This window comes from Asterias rubens, chromosome 7, assembly GCF_902459465.1.
Source record: "Asterias rubens chromosome 7, eAstRub1.3, whole genome shotgun sequence".
Taxonomy (NCBI): domain Eukaryota; kingdom Metazoa; phylum Echinodermata; class Asteroidea; order Forcipulatida; family Asteriidae; genus Asterias; species Asterias rubens.
Window position 1 is genome coordinate 15,171,580 of NC_047068.1, and position 18,058 is coordinate 15,189,637.

The 18,058-nt window shown below is 36.8% G+C and overlaps 1 protein-coding gene across 1 annotated transcript in view; it reads right to left on the minus strand.

The window, feature by feature from the left end:
• LOC117292541 (SEC14-like protein 5) overlaps positions 1-14,980 on the minus strand; it is a 47,680-nt gene extending 32,700 nt beyond the window's left edge. The window contains exons 1-3 of the mRNA XM_033774632.1: positions 14,650-14,980; positions 9,409-9,558; positions 3,957-4,088 (exon numbers count right to left, since the gene is read on the minus strand). Of these exons, the coding sequence (XP_033630523.1) occupies positions 3,957-4,088; positions 9,409-9,558; positions 14,650-14,712 (345 nt within the window). The 5' untranslated portion in view covers positions 14,713-14,980. The remainder of the gene's footprint in view (positions 1-3,956; positions 4,089-9,408; positions 9,559-14,649) is intronic.
• Between the last annotated feature and the right edge of the window lie 3,078 nt (positions 14,981-18,058).

Sequence of the window (18,058 nt, forward strand, 5' to 3'; positions counted from 1 at the left end):
ATAACATAAATCTCCCCTCCAAGATTTGGGACATCGTTGCAGGAATACCTCCCAGCTCATGGAAATTCATTTCCGGGCAAGAATGCGGCCCGTGATAATCTTGAGGTTTACAAGAGACAGCTTCTTCGACTGCTTATCTTGCTCTCCTCGCCACCCACTCTCTCAATCCCGTTAAACCAATAAAGTATATTTGACGCTGACGTAAACTGGGACGTTTTTTTATTATTGAAAAATGCCTGTCCATGGTATTTATAGGACCTGGACTTGATGGTATTTTTTGTTTAGGTTTAGTCTGTCTCATGATTGTGTTGAGCTCTATTTTAGCTTATCAGAGACTGTCAGCTCTTATTGTGCAGCTTTTCGATTCCCTCCTTGCTCACCCACTTGGACAGTATTAAACTACATAAATACACACGAAACAGTTTGCAATAACACCATGTAATAAATATCTCTCAATGAGTTGGGGTGGTTCTGAAAATAACCGTTAGTTACAACTCAAATACCCCAGTTTGTTCAGGCAGTGCTATGAAAGGCGGTTACAAGACCGATTAAACTGATTTTAAAATGGCTGATAAAGACTTCTGGAGTTGTAAACACATGTTCCGTACTCATAGTCATACGCATGTTGCCTTTCACTAGCTTACACTGGCGCTAATTTACGCGCAATGCAATCAGTACATACTGGTATCCAGTGTACATTGTACAATCCATTACATGTAAGGAGCTCTTTGAAATCAGGCCTTGGTCATAAACGCTGTTTGATTGGCTTGGTCCATCATCATTGCCAAGACCCAGTCGGTTGTTCAGGACCTCATCAACTACCCCTTATTATAGACCTTATCTCCCTAGGTGATAAAGATCTTAGTAAGAAAGACTCTGCTAGGATCAAAATGTCAGGCCATTAAATAGTTTGTTTTGAGGTTTTCTTTTTAATAATTGTTGTTCACAGTGAGTGCACCAAAGAGCCCAGTGGGCTTGATTTCACAAAACACTAAGATTTCATCTGAAAAGATGAGTTGTCATTATCACCATAGTGATTTGTATTGTGACATTACACTTTGTTTGGCACTTAAGTTGGATGCACATCTAAGGATCAATCTTGGCTTGTGTGAAGTTGAGCCTGAAATTTTTAAGCTTGCTGCCTCGATTTTGAATTCATGCCTTTGAATAGAGGAAAAACAAAACACCTGCAACAAGACATGTCTGAGCTCTCAAATGAAGTAGAGAACATAGGTTTTTGGACCATTTCATATAAAGGTAGATATACACAACAAAACTAACATGTGAAATTTTCATCTTTTTTGAAGGATACATATTTGCCTTTGAGTACAATACATTTCCAATGCAAAGGTCATAATAAAAACTATAAACAACTAGGTGTGTATTTTTGTGAATAACCAAAGTCCAAAACACACTGATTGCATTGTTTACGAGTTCAGGCGCAGTGGCAACTGTTTGTTAGCATATGAAAAGTTATTCATTGGACTTCCTGGTCCAAATATCATGCGATTATAACCTGAGGATTTGTTTATTTGTTTAGATGATTTTCCAAACAAAAGAACTCGGCAAAGCTCCCAAAAGGGGAGATAAACGCCACACTGGCAGCAGCCAGTCTCTCTCATTCAAACATTGGTCTAACGTCTATGATTATGAGTTGCACAGATCAAGAAATTCGGATTCATTGGACGACAATACTTATAGGCATATTGAAATCTGAGTTCTAAGCGTTACTGCAGTAATGTTTCTAAGATTGTGTACTCTTATTGTGGATAATTCTCCTTGCGAGGAGACAACAGCTTGGACAGATTTTTGGTGATATCTCAATATGCGACAACATTTTGAAATTTTCACATCTTAGTTTTATTGTATGACATACGTTTATATAGGATTAAAATATCAAATGGTTCCAAAATCCAAAAGTATATTTTGCCTTTTTTAAGACAAACAATTAAAATCGTTTGTCTTCTAAACAGTACGTGTACACGTTTGTGTTTGTTATGCTATTCAGAAAGAAAAGATTAGAAAGTCTATTAGGCACCAAACATAAATTTGCATCAATTAACTGTGCAGTTACGCAAAGCTCGCCATCAACAAACACCAGATTGATGTCAAGGCAAACGATCATTACAGCACTCATCACGACGCCGTTACGTTCCTTACAACAAAAGGTGACCCTAACCAACTTGCACCTTGTAAAATTGTTAATCGAATTAAACACTTCCATTTGTGCGGTGGAGCATCGTTAATTCGATTCCTCGACGAAAGAGATGGTGCTCTTTGATTTGATTTGAAGCGCACGGTATACAACCTATGTTTTTTTTAATTCGATAAGAGGGAAAGTCACTTCAGTCCATCGCTATACACCAATAACAAGACGCATGGACGAATGGAATTCTAATCAAAAGGCGACGAACACATGATCAAATCAATGCAAAATGTGCTTTGTTCCAATTATTTGCTTGGGTAAAAAGATACCCAGCAATGGATGGTGGCTAACAAACTGAAAGTATATAGCCAAGCCCAGTTTAATTTCCCTACTGTGTGAAGGACAATTGACATAAAAAAATACGCCAAATTATTTCATGTTTTCACTTTTGATTAACCATTTATCATGACATTTTGTGATTGAAAACTCAAAAGCATACTGAATAGTAAAACGCAATTTGCGCTTCTATTTAAATACAAACAATAAAGCAGTCCCCTACAGCTGCTACCAATTTAATGGAATCTGTTTTTAATCAAAGTGAACTAAAAACCATCCCTAGAGTACTTATAATGCAGCTATAAAAATAATAATATAAAAATATTAATAATCACAATTATTACATGGATTGTTTATGTATAGCGATCTACCTAATAACCAGAGAAGCATTATCACAGCGCTAAAACAACAACAAGCAAAATAAATTAAGGAACAGAATTAGCAAAACACATCAATGAAAAGTGAGTTTTGAGAGAGTTTTAAAAAGCTGTTAATAGTGAATTAGAGTTGCGGGTACTGTAGGGTAAATTGTTCAAGATTTTGGGGGCAGCAAAGTGGAAGCTTTTGACGCCAGAATATTTTGGGCACAACGGGTAAATTGGCATCTGTCAGACTCACTGCATATAACATCAAGGAAATGTCGTACTACATGCAAGACGGTCTCTAGATTAATAGACAATAAGCAACATCGTTCAAAGGGGTGTAGTCTCGCTGCGTAATTTTTCTTTCTTACCCAGAATGCCTTGCTTGATCAATACCCCTGGGAAAAGTGACTTTGAAATATCCAAATATATTGGATATTATAATTAGTCCTGTGGTTTATCCGTTTTGAGAGACTTCGCATAGCACACTGTCAAAAGACGCATCAAGTCATAGAGCAACTGGTCCCCTCTCAGTACAAAAGTGGAAGCATCTCTCGATTTATCGGAAGTGCAATTGTGTAAACTTTACACACACAAAAGAGGCGACACGGAAATGTGTACAGTGTTTTTCAGTTTTAAAGGGAACTAAAATGAACAAAAAAGAAATAGAAATACAGCAGAGAAGTTGTGTGCCCGACTCCAAAAAATAAAACAATGGACACTTATAAATACATGTAGGGCATGTATAAATCTACCAAAAGAAATCGCCCCAAAAAGGATTACTCCTGTGTGTAGTGTCAAGGACACAAATGTCACGACCGGGTTTTGATGTATAAATCTACCAAAAGAAACCGCCCCAAACAGGATTACTCCTGTGTGTAGTGTCAAGGACACAAATGTCATGACCGGGATTTGACCCCATACCCCAATGACTTGGCTACCAAAAATTCAAGTCTGAAGATGGCTTGACCATGACTTCAACACGACACTCAATACAGGCTGCAGACAGCATATAGTCTTCCAAGTCAACTTTGTATGAATCACTGCGTCTGGCAACTGAACTCATATAGTTGTACACAAAAAGGAGGCTGATTGTTAAAATAAATACTTACAAAATATGTACATCCTTCAATGACAATAATCCTTGATGAGAAACTCTCGTTGTACGCCTCAATCTTCAGCGTCCTCTCACGCCAATTCAAAGAATTCTTCTGGATGAAGTAAATGTAATCCACACCTACGATCTGTGGATGACAGAAGCCAGAATTCAGGATTTATGTACATAAAAAGAAACCAACATTTTTTTGGGGGAAGATTTATACAGTAGGACTACACATAATTGTTTACATATACACTTGTCCGCATTACACTATTTGGTTTACATGTATACTTGCCAGCATTACACTATTTTGTTTACAGTAAACTGCGTATTGTAGATTGTTGTACGCATTATTGTGACATACTTTTCAAAGCTATATTGCTATAGCAAAAGATGACATGATGCAATGTTACACAGAGATGCCAACATTGAATTTTAAAAAAGAGTAGCATCTCCCAAATGTTAAGGGCGAGCGCAGCTTGGGCTCCCTAAACCGATCTTTCTATTACTCTCTACAATGCTAATTAGCTCATTTTCAGGCATTGTTGTGAAATAACAATTACCTGTATGCATCAACAGAACAGCTACAAATGTTTATAATGGCCAGTGAAAAAAAACTTGAAAAAAACCCTGATTTCCCTCATCTTCTGACTATGTTTCAAAAATAAATGTAACATAAAAAAGGGTGGCCTTACTTAAATGTAACATAAAAAAGGGTGGCCTTACTTAAATGTTTTTGTTTTAATGATCAGAAACGCAACAACAAGCTATTGGGAGAGACAAAAAAAAAAAAAAAAAACGTGTCCGGAATTTGGGCAAAAAATACGTGTCCGTATTTTGGGCATTGTCTGGACATCGGCGCTACAATTACTGGTACGAAAACATGGAAACTGTCTAGCTTAGATCTCACAGGCCACTCAGTTGAAGGTATTTTTGTTCAGAAGGTCTCCTTTTTTTGTCGCCATTATTTCGTACTTTTTTTGCCAAGCTTCGATGAAGTACATGTACAGCCAGCGTGGGCACAATAATAGTGGATACGTGAGGAATGAGGTTACTGTGACACGTTAGCTCACACACAACCTCATTCCCCACGCACGTGTGCACTATTCCCCATCGTGTAATAGAGATCAAAGGGTACGATCTTGCAGAAATGCACTAGCGTAAAAAATGCACACTCAGCCGGCCAGCCAGCGGGGGAGGGCACGCAACAATTATCATTACGGCGAGACACGTACATTGTTCGAGTGAATTCGCCGCTATTATTCAACACTGCGTTCTAAAATTAAAAGTGTTTTTTTTCTTTTCTGTTACAATTGTTTTGATATTTTTCTTATTTTTTATTTCCACTTAATAGTTCATTAGTTGTTTGCATGTATTGTACGATTTAATAAAATTATATTGGGCGGCTTGTTTGGCGTGTTTTATTGAGTATTATCGTAGCGTCGTATTCACGGCTCGAAATCGTATTTGCTACGCCCAAATCGTGTATGTTGGTATCTCTGTGTTACATGTTCCGTAATGTATGTGGAATTTAAGAATTGAATACATAATATCCATGACAAGGCAAATTTCTTGATAAATTGTGAATGGGCGTGGTTGTGCTGTCAACACTAGACCCAAGCTCTGGTGTTGTGAGAGTGTGCATTTGGGACCAAGTCGAGGCACTTGTGTCCAAGAACCACATGTAATAGCCCCAATGGCAACTTTATTCAACCATTCACTAAACCCAACTTGGGCCCCTTTGACAACTTTGTATTCCTGTCTTTAAAAAACTGCTTTAATATGTGCCTGCAGATATAGCACTATAAAAATATTTTTTCTATCAAATAAAAATGCAGGTACTCATACAGCAGGTCTGTGAATCTGTTCACCAATCGAATAAAATATATATTTTTTTTAGCCCATAAACTGCAACATCACGTTCCAATTTCATGGCTCTGTTTACTGTGTGAAGTTCAACACATTTACAGTTGCAATTATTTCCACTTACACAGGGTAAAAGCGCTATATTTCTGCGCTAGTAAAGCGAAGACTACTTTAGAAACATTAGGTATACCTGTGCACTCTGGTTGGGTCAGTGGCAGGCATATTTTGGTCCTTGCAAAAAAGTAGGAATTTATTTATGCAAAAAGGCTGACCTGCTTGTTCATATGGTGCAGGAATAAATGAAAAGAATTTTCAGGCTATTGAACCACAGTTTTTCTGTTGTCTTCAAAAGGCACATAATTTGAAGGAAAAAAAAAATTGAAGCAGGAAGAATATCATTGCTGGTCAGTGGTTTCCTTCCCTGGATCCTTTGTGGATCCCGCTTCAAAACAGGAGGAGGGATTCCAGGAAACAAAAACCACTGAGCCATCCTGATCCTGTAATAATATACATGTACAAGATACATGTACGTGATTAATGCACGTCCTTTTCATAGTACTTTTCTTTATACCAGAAATCCTTGATGTTAACTATGTACATGTAATCTCTGTTATATATTGATTTCTTTTCTTCTCATTTCATAATTTTATAACAACCTCTGGTTTCTGATTGTTTCCTGATTTACCCCTCAAGATCTCCTTTGTGTGCAATTTTGTATTTTTTTTTAATCATTAATAAAAGAACAAAAGAAACTGCCCTCCATCACCCGAACAGTACAGAAGTCACTTATCTTTGTGCATCTGCAATTTTCTCCATCTCCCTGGACAATAACATAATTGATTTATTTATTAGAGAAGTCCCCAGGCTTTTATAACAACTCCTCCATCCAGTGTACCCGCAGCTTACATCAGCATCCAGGTCAGGCAGTCCGAGGAGACAGACCACCTGTAAACACGGGCTGTGCCAGGTGAATGCAAACTGGCAAATTCAGAGCTGAATCAAACATGGGGGGAAAACACATCGCTGCTTTTCATTTCCATGCACCAGTTTTCAACGGCAACAAAGGTGATTGCCTCCAAGCCCCCTGGTCATTACATGTACCTATGTGCCCATGATCATTGCTCAAGTAGAAACTTACAATTTCCTCATAGATTTCCCCTTTACCACAAGAAGAAAATGCCTTGGTACCCTTGCCCTTTCAAAAACGAATCATACAAGCCCGGAACACACCCCACAAACCAACTGCTGGTAAGTTCATCGAATGGGCTAAGTGTTCGCAACATCACGTTAATTAATGATGAAAACAACAAAAAGCCGTTTAAGTTATTTTATGGATTTTGTGCTCGCTGATAAAATGTACAATGGTGTTCCTTGGGACCTGTCTGTGACTTGTTTTTAACTTTTATTGTTCTGCAATTTTTTTCTGATCTGTGTAGAAACAGTACCTGGATAAGATTGTACTTTTGTGTAATTCTTGGTCCTTTGCCCTTTTATCTTGGGGGTTTTGTTATGTATGAGCACTTTGTCGTTAAGTGCTTTTTATCGTATACAAAATTGTACACTAGAGACAATCATTCACTATTTTCAATGAGAGTCTTTGTAATAAGTTTTGATGAAATAAAAAAAATATAAACAGTTTATAAATAATAGCTGTGATAGGCTGATAGATAAAACAAGGAAGGTAATGGTTGCACTTAAAGACTGACTAATTACATAGAAGATTGCGTAAGCTTTCATAGCAACAACCACTTCATCTTTACATCTGATGAAGTACTTGGTGCCTTGAAAGCTAATGCAGGTTTTGTTTTTAACGTAATTAGGTAGTCCTTAAGTGCTGCCATTTTATAAAGTAATATAATTTTTCAGATTCTTCCATAAATGAATTAAAATGAAGAAGATACTGGTATTTATTTTTAATCAATGAAAACTGACAAACAATGACTCAGGGGAAAGTACTGAGCATACAGTGCTTCAAGGGGTTTAATATCTTTTTTAGATCAAGTTTATGGCCATGAAATGAATCCCTACTCACTGTGAATAAGGAGGAATGTTATATAGCCTAATTTACCTACAGAAGTTTCAGCTTCATTAGTTTTTGAGAGAGAAAACAAAAAAAATCCCAGAGCAATGTTCTTAGGAGAGTCGCTTAAATCCATTGTACAATCTAAAACTATTTTTGTAAAATTGTTTTACTCATTTCTCATAAACTACAGCAACGCATGTAAAATTTAAAGGGAAGCTTTCAACCATCATTATTTTAAAAACCGTATAATAAAGTTTAATGTAAATCTGTGGATCGTTTGTGTTTTGTGTTATACAAAAAGTACCAAAACCCTCTAATACACATCAGTGTAAGGGCAAAAACCAACCTGTAGGCCTACTCAGACATGTAACCTTGCCTTCGACTTTCACTTTACATTTAAATGAAACCTGGACATAAATGAAGGGCGCTAACTGTTTATTCAGTTTTGGGTTTTTTTCCAACTGGTACTCAGAAATGTAACCTTGCCTTCGACTTTCACTTTACGTAAATGAAACCTGGACATAAATGAAGGGATGCTAACTGTTTATTCAGTTTGTTTTTTGTTTTTTTCTCTAGGGTGATATTATTCATAGTTTCCTGACCGTAGTGCTTCCTGGAAAGGTACAGAAGTCAAGGATACTTTCAGGAATTTCACATGCGGTAGCTGGTGCATGACCTCCCCCAAAGGATGAAAGGTCAAATATAATTGAACGGCTCAGAACAATTTGGTCATAATATTGACATTCCGGTACAAAGAATTAGCCTAATGAAAAGCCTAAATCATGCATTATTTTCATTTAAGGATTTTAGCTTATTTTGTGTCACAAAAAAATATATGAACTTTGTTATGCATGGATTGCTTGAAAAATACAGATCCGAAGAATTCACACCCCCCCCCCCCCCCCACAAATCACTCATTGCTTTACCACAACTGAAACAAGCCTGATGAAAACTGCACACAAAAAACCAGGCAACACATGAATTAAACATTTTCCCCTTTTTCCACTAAAACATGGCCACCAGATTCGCTTAAATTTACCCGGCCCCAGTTGGTTGAATAGTGTAGTTGAAACTGTGAGATGGAAGAAAATATTGTCTTTAAAAAAAGAAGTTTTAAAGCAGAAAATGTTGCTCTTGTGACTTTTTGTGCTTATTAAGCAACTTCATCACAGGCTACATATCAGTCCTGATACTTCACAGAGGCAAAGAAGGCGATTGCCTCCATGCCCCCTGGTCATTGCCTTGGTGCCTTTGAAATGCTCCAGTAGAAATTTACAATTTCCTCATAGGGTGCCCTTTACCAAGGAGAAAATGTCTTGGTGCCCTTGCCCTTTCAAATTACCAACCAAGTGTACAATTTGAGCCTGCTCCCCACTTATTTTTTGACAGCACAAAATTTGTGATTCCCTTTTCGGCTTTGAAACTGGGTTGACAAAGAATACTAGTCTTTTCCGGTCTGAAAATGGCGCAAAGTGGCCCTATAAGACTGGTTTTTGATGCAGTAATACCTAAGGCAGAGTCAGGTACAAATTGTGTGTACGCCAACACAGTTACATGATTGATAGAAGTCTAGTACCTTTTTCAGTAGGTAGGGAGCATCCATGTTGAGCTTGCATCGTCTCTCCGTGATATGTATGGCACCATCTTCACTCTTGTACTCCGACAAAATCTCACTGCCCAAGAAAATGGGTATCATTTTACAGGTGGGGAATCTCTTCTGATATGCCTGCAGAACAAGACGAAATGAGAATATTTATGGTGTTGAAATTAACAATTTAACAAGTCAAGCTTGCAGAACAAGACAGAAGGAAAATATTTAATATCAAAATTAACAAGTAAAACCTGCAAAAGACAGAATGACCATATTTATGGTATCAAAATTAACAATTCAACAAGTCAATGGAACAAGGTAGTATCTCCTTAAAAAGAATTTGCATTACTTGCAAGTTTCAAAGTTTCAAAGTTTCAATTAAACTGTACCCGATGTAGACACATGATTGTGCTTGCTCCTTCAAGAATGAAACTTTGTTCAAGTTTAATAGATGTTAAGTTTGCTCCGCGAATAAAGAATATGAGTTTTTAATTCTGGGTAAAACCAAAAATAGTACATGTAAAAGGCTTGAAAAGGCAAACAGGAAACTGAGGGGGCCATTCAGACTCAATGTTAAAAAAATGTAAGCCTTGAAAATAAAAATAAATCCACAAAAATTGTTCATTTTTTTATTCGAAAGCCTTATTACAAAGATGTATCGATTATAGCAAATAGTGAGCATCCTGCAAAATTATTTCTTGCCCAAACATACATGTACACGTAATCTTTATAAAGATAATTTTGCATCTTGTTTTCTGAAGTGTGTATAAAACTCAGCCCCTGAAGTACCTTGATGGTAGATACGTGGGCTATACACGTATAAGACTTTGGTATTATTATTATTAATAATTACATTTTCGGAATAGATTTTAATCTATTGACCTTGACGTTTGTGGCATTTCTTTTCTTTCAAACATTTCTTATTTTCATAATTGATGCCCACCTGGAAGTCTCCTGCTGAGACCTTGCTTTCAATTTCTTACACAAAATAACAAAATAAAAACAGCTGAAAGACCATCTTAGGAAGAAACCATTCAAATTGAACCTTTACGATGTGTGGTTTGAAGGGTATAAGTGTGATTGTATGTATTTAAAAACAATTCTGCCAAATGTTTGCGATACATGCAAATTGCAGGCAAATACACCAACAGTGTACAATACAATACAAGTATTCGTATACACATTTTTTTTTAATACCCACAAACTGTTTAAGATAATAAAAATCACAACATTCTTGTAAATGATATAATAAGACTATGCTCCAGATTGGGCTCAGCTACTTTGAGCTTTAACAAAAAACAATATTCTCAAACAAAAATTTTTACGAAACTCTTGAAAATGACGAAATTTAAATACCATTTTAAAATGCTCCAGATTGCAAGCTAAAAAACATGGGTGAGTACTCTGCTCATACAAAACGCTGCAAGAAAATGCATGCACCAATATGCAATGCGTCAGTCAGTTCAAAGGGGTTAGTACACTATCACCGAGGTCCTTGTGTGCATAGTAAAATCAATGACAAACTCAGCATCAGCATGAATGGAAAGAACACCCTTTTTTCTTTGTCATCAATTTAAAAAAGATCTTTGAAAGAATTGATTTAACAAACACAAGGAATGCATTTTCGGTTCCACAGAACATCTCAACCAAAGTTCTTTAACATGTAACAGGACCCCAGAAATCAATAATAAAAAACACTGACATCTTGCATTAAATTTGTACAACTGTCATAGATCTACATGTATATATGATTTGAGGCATTGCATGGTGAGTTGGTTTGCGGTACCACCATGTGTGTATCTGCTTGCCAGGTAGAGTTTGTTCTTTAGAGAACCGTCTTTCTAATATTGCACTACCGCTGAGTAGATTTATCGGGTTGTTCGGGAGACTTCTCAGTTCTGAAAAGCTGCTTTATAACTACTACCTGGGCGGAAGGTATTGAAAATTGGCTGGGGCTACTAATTTAATAGCTTAATAGGATAGTCATAGATTTATTGCAAACAATGCTCCGGGCCTTTAGTCAGGGCAAAGAGATTTTCCCACAGAAAAATGTGAAATGTCATTTAAAACAATTCTGTAGTGTGACATTGCATGAAAATGTACTTTCTGTATACTTTCTCTGTTGCCCCAATTTTGAGTGCCAATTTGTTGTCAGTCAAAGGGTCCATTTCAAATCAAAAATATCATGGAAATTAAGGAATAACTTTAACAATAGCCCTGTACAAATATATACCCGGACCTTTATATTTAAAATCTGACCTTATTTGAAGTCTTTGGAGGCAAAAAATGTTCGCCTTCGTAAAGTATCAATTAAATGAAATGTTACAGTGTGTTTAACAGATTTGTAGTTTTGTTTCCACCTTCATTAAAGGACTTTTTCCACTCCTCATTTTGCAATTCAAAAAACCTCAAGTTTTTTTTTACATATCATCCTGTACATTGGCTTCAGCTTTGCACTTCTTTCAATGACTGATTTATTTGACCCATATTTTATAAGTTTTCTAAGTTCTACAAAGCCAGCAAATGTTTAACTGGCTCGTTCCTCCTTGAATGAAATAAATAAGGTAATAAAAGGGAAGCGGTTCGTTGCCGTGTGATAAAGGCCCGAGCCGAAGGCTAGGGCCTTTATCGCACAGCAATGACCCAGCAAGGTTTTAAACGGACGTTTGAGAACGAGTCACTACTCTTTTATTCCCATTCATAAATGCCCTTCTGTAAAAAAACTTTTAAAAGATACAATTATAGACACTTTGACAATTGAAAATTCAAGGTTTGAAATATTGTTTTCAAAAACTTTGTGAAGAATCTCTCTGATGCGCGTGGGTTGTGTGTACGCACGCGTGCAGCTTACACTAGCGTTGTTACTCATAGCTATGAATTGCGTTCCACCTGAAAATAATTGTCGCACCTATTAGCCAGTTATAAACAGCTCCAGCTGGTCATTATCAACTGTTTAAACACCCCCATGTGACGGGCTCTCCACCAATAGGAGTAGCGAAACTGTCTGGGGTATTTAACATTAAACAATCAAAAAAGTCAGGATGATCAACTGATGCAATTGTCCAGTCTGTCAAAAGTCGGGGTAACTCTGTACTAAGTTAGATAACAAGTACACCTTGGCCAGATATGTGAAATTTAACTGCCTTTGTAAACAAACTACAATCACAAAGATTAATATCTTACACAAATCTGGACAGGTTATTTTGGTGGTCAGTAAACAATGGCAAGCACAGTAAATGTAAATTCCCAAAGTAAATAACCTTCCTCCTGAATTCCCAAATCTACTCCTGGGGAGACAAGTTCTAACAAGAACGATCTACACAGCTAATAAATATTATTACATGGTGATGATTACATTATAAATCCTGTTGGTCACTCACATTTAAAATAATGGGTTTTTTGAAAGTCGCCAGACACACGAAAGGCCACTTTAAAGTGTGGGCTACTATTTTTACAGAACCGTTGCTACAGGTTCTCCTGGGGCTGAAACAGGGTTTCCCCTTTACAGTCCATACGGATGTATATGTAGGCTTGGGTATCATCCATCAGATGGCTGGTAGAGCAGAAAGCACAATCTCCCTAACTTTACATAAGCAATTATGGTCTTAGTATCTTGCTTTTAAAGGACACAAGTGTCACGACCAGGAATCGAACCCACACTCTGCTGATCAGAAACACCAGAGATTGAATCTGATGCGCTCTAAAACGGCTAGGCTGTGCCACATAGTGTCCAATCGAGGGTATACCAAATGCCAATCAGCCCTAAAAACAGCAGATGGACTGGGCCCATTTTCAACTGCTTCAAGCAGACAATACTGCCCAACAATTTTCTTCTGAGCAAGAATGAGCAGGATACCAGTCACAAACAGTACATGTGACAAGGTGTTTTGGCTGGTAACATCATTCTGGTATTTAGCATAAATTATGGTGCTTAAATAACTCCATGAAATAAAAGACTGAAAGCGAAGAGAAGGCAAAATTTATTTTTAGTTAGGTATGACTTCGTAAGCATAGTCATTCGATCTGTATCAAAACTTATCCTGTACAAACTGCTCGGCCTAAACACACTAGCTCTGCGCAAAATCAGCTTCTGGGTTCAACGTGTAACTTTCAATCCGTGTATTGTGCGATCATTTCACACTGCAAATTCAAACACAGGTCGGGTTGGGACGCGTCGCAACGCAACATGGTGAGTCTTAGTGCGTAGTCACGCATTGTGCTGCTTTGCAGTCATTTCTTTTATGCCGCTCATTTACTTTACGCTCTTAGCAACGACTGCAACCTACACACTCAACACGGAACGAAAAAGAACCCAGATGTGTTATGATCAATGCTGGAATTTTCAACATTGATTGAGAATCCTTCTTCGAGAAAGCTTATAAGCTTCAGGGTGTAGGTTGCGAGAAGGGACTCCAGGAAACTGTTTATTGACACGTGTGCAAGTGTTTGGTCCGAGTTGAGTACAGTCGTTTTTGTAATCCATCTTTACGGTGCGTCAAGTATGAATGAATTAGATAAATTTGGATAAATTTCCGTATGGCGCCACCACTTTTTCACTCATTTTTACAAAAAGGGATATATCAATCAGGTAAATAAGTTCCTATATTATTTTATATCGAATGAAAAAGTGGTGGCGCCATACGGAAACTTTTCCATAAATTTGTTACCACAATACAAGCGCGTTAGTGGATTATGGAAAAATATAAAGAAAATGGAAAATGTTCCATATCCTGCCACCTGGACCTTTTCACTCATTTTTACAAAAAAGAATATCTCATTTGAGTAAATCAGATTCTATCTTGGTGGCAGGATATGGAAACTTTTCCAAATAAAGTGCATTTGCATCCCGAACCCAACATATTCACATATCAAAACAATATCTAATAAAAGGTGCTACTTAAACCAGCAATGCCAATGCCAATGAAAATACATGTTTGCAGACTGTGACTGTAGCTGTTGTAGCTCATAAAAAAACGGGTAGGGCAGTTTATCAATTCCTCTCCTATCCTAGAAAAAGAACATTCTAAACTAGACCCAGTAACTGGGGCGCTAGTAGATTCCTTTTTTCGAAATTTTGACCGACAAAATTTGCTAGATTCCTTTTTTCGAAATTTTGACCGACAAAATTTCGAAGAAAGGAATCTAGCGCCCCAGTTACTGGGTCTAATTCTAAACATGATAAATGAACATACAAACGATTTTATGTTTGAACAGAAAAATACCTACCGCCATGACAAGCTCAAAAGAGTGCTTGTACACCCTTACGGGTGATTTGTAATTCTGTACCATTCTGCTTTCTTTCTGCTGTTGCTTCTGCTAGCAAACCTCGACAGCACAACAAATACACGAAGTGAAACTTCGTACGATCAGCACTTCATTTCTCTCAATATCTTTCATACACCACGAAGACATATCATTTTGACAGCATGACACAGCTACACGCGGAATGAATCGGTGACTTTCCCCACAAAATCTCCAGTTATTTGTGAAATGGTGACTTACACAAATAAAGCGCAGACTGCTGTGACCATCGCCCAGTTTGTGCGGTGTAGTCGAGTCTGTCCACGTTATTCATCAGTCAGTAAACACTGTACATACCATACCCTTGCACAGCGTACAGTTTCTCCATTATAATGTACACACATACAGTCCATGTATTTTTTCCGTTGTTGCCAGCTGGTATGCTAATTTTATGGAAACGTCACCGTGCGGCCGGTGTCGCGCACCGGGCAAAGTGTGTTGACCCTCAAAACTCTTCCTGATTCCTTGCCCCGCCCCGCCCCCGCCCTCATCTCCACCACGTGGGCCTAAAAACACGGAAGTATATCCCGCTTGTATAAGCAAAATCGTAAGAATCGAAGGTTATAAAGCGGTTCAAACAAGCAAACATTTACAAAGCTATACATCATAGGGCCCACATTTATAAATCTAGAAAATTCCATTTGGCAAGTGAAATGCAACAAGGATTGATAAGAGAAAGGACAATCATTACTTTCTTGAGACAATCAATTGACCTCTGAGTTAATTTGAATTCTGAGAGCCCCGCAGTTCTAAATCTATCAGCGGCCATAAAACGCCCCTCATATTATTATAATCTATCACCACGCCCCAACGACGGATGTTAAACCACAAGAGGGCGCTAGAAAAGTTATTCCAAGGTTTTTCTTCATATCATTTTTTGCCAAAAAGTCCTTTTTACAGAAATATGTTTGGTGACCCACACTTAATAAACTCACATAGCAACCAATACCGAATGCTAAACTCCAAAGTATTAAACATATATTTTGAAGTCTCATATCAAATAGATTTTCAGAATTTGTTTTAATTTTTGGCAGGTCAGCCATTTGTAAACTTGCTAATAAAAAAATAAACATGTCAGCTGTTCGCCCAAACCGACTTGCTGCCTGTTTTCAGGAGACAGGCCTCCAATTCCAAAGCAAAATAGGACAAACTTTAAAGCCTAAATTTACCAAAATCTCCTCGCAGAGGTTGTGATAGGTCATTATAGTACACAATCTATTTATAATGAGGGAGAAGCAATAAATAAATAAAGTTAAAACTCCAATGCCTTGGGAAAGTCTAAGACTGTTATATCAAAATTTGAACCAAGTTGCACTTTTAGGGTAAAAAATGTATGCAGTAGGTTCTAGTGATATACAATATTTGAAAATTAGAACAACTGGGAAAAAATAATAAAAGTATTTAATGGTTAGTTCATCATGTTTATCAAATTTGGGCCAAATTAATATGAAAAATAATGTGACTTTTATATCTACAATTCTGTTGCCTTTGTATCTAATTTTGACCAAGAATATTATTTTGTAATTTTGAGAAATTATATTAAATACAACACATGACAAAGACACAAAACCTTCAGACTTTTGAAACATTATTTTTTTGACCAAGCAAAATTTGTTTGTTTAATTTCAGGCACTTGGGAGTTTGATCATAGACTTTAATTTGTTTTTGCATGTAGGAGTAAGTCCGATCGAGCAAGTTTGAGCAGCTGGTCGACCAGCTTAGTTTACTATTGTCAACCGATTTTGCCAGCTACCAGGATGTTACAAGCATGCATAGGTTAAAATGGAACATTGACTAGTGGTTGACAAACGGCGGCTGCTCGAACTGGCTGGGTATCCATATGTTTGTTACATTCGTTATCTAAAATGCTTTATCTATTATAAAATAGTACACTCTATGGAGCAACTAATAAACAGATGACGGATCACATACATGATGTTAAATATAGACAGACAAAATGAGATACATAGCCTATTCCAATACACCTTTATCATGCTTATTAACATCTTTGTCAAGTCCCTCGTGTATATTAATAATAGTAATGCCCTCTGTTGGTACATAAATCTGTGGCAAAAAGCAATGGTAAGTGTTACAATAAATCTCCAATACGGGCCAAGGGAAACAAAGTGTTTGAAACCTGTACATGTGCATGCAATAACTATAAACAAAACTGACAAAAAATCCTCAAAAAACATAAAACACCCACAGAGAAAAAAAAAACACTAAGCACAATACTAGCTTTGTTATAGTTTGTATATAATATAATGATAATATGAATTAAAAAATAAATGTCATACCAAAAAACATATTTAATTCAATTGATTTATAAATTTGATGTAATAAAAGCTACTATAATTAAATTAATCCTTCATATAATACCAAAATACGTGTGTATCTAGGTGTGTCTGCAAATATATTTTACATTTAAAATGTTTTTATAATTTTGTCACTGATTTTAGAAGCTTACATATTACAGGTTAACCAAAACTACTTAAAACTTACCCAGTCAGTTTCCCTTGTGGTTTATTACTCGGTGTTAATGAATTAACAACAAAATGACTCAAAACTAATTTAACTATTTGTCCCTGTTAATTTGGTAATTGTTCATTTTCAGATCAAGTTTGAATTTTCCTCCCTGTAATTTTGTTGAGTTTAATCAGAAAAACTATCTTTCCCTGCCGTTGGTGGTACCCTTTGGTTCAAAGCAAAGATCTACAGATGTATGGGGTGCTATCAAACACCATGGACTGGTAATGAGGGTGCATCTATCAGGGACTATGAGTTACCAAAAGAGAGAAATATGTCCCTCTTCAGCGACCGATTTCATGAAACGCTAGAAATAATCTTATCTCGAGTTAGGACGAGTATTCCTAACTTAGAATGGGTTCAATGAGTCCTACGCCTTTGGATAGGGAATTTAACTCGTCCTAAGTCCCAAGATTAATCCTAAGTTAGGAAGAGTATGGTGAAATCGACGACTGGTCACTCACAGGCGTGACCGAATTATGCCAGTCAATATGTGTTTTATAACACACCTCAGTCTTAAATATGAAATTTGAAAAGAAACTTTTCACTATTTCAAAACTAAGGTTGTGTCAAGTTAAATTTTTTAATAAGTATCGACCAACTAGTCGAGCCTTTCTCGAAGGCTAAAAAACAACTCTGCTGAAGGGTCGAAAGGTCAAGCCGTTAATATTTATGTTTCCAATCTTACCAATGTTTTTGGTACACAACCTTTAAGGAATAGTAAAGGTTTTTTTAAACTCAACAATAAAGCATGCAATGCTTATTAAACCATATACATGTATCATAATTAATACATCAATTACCTGGA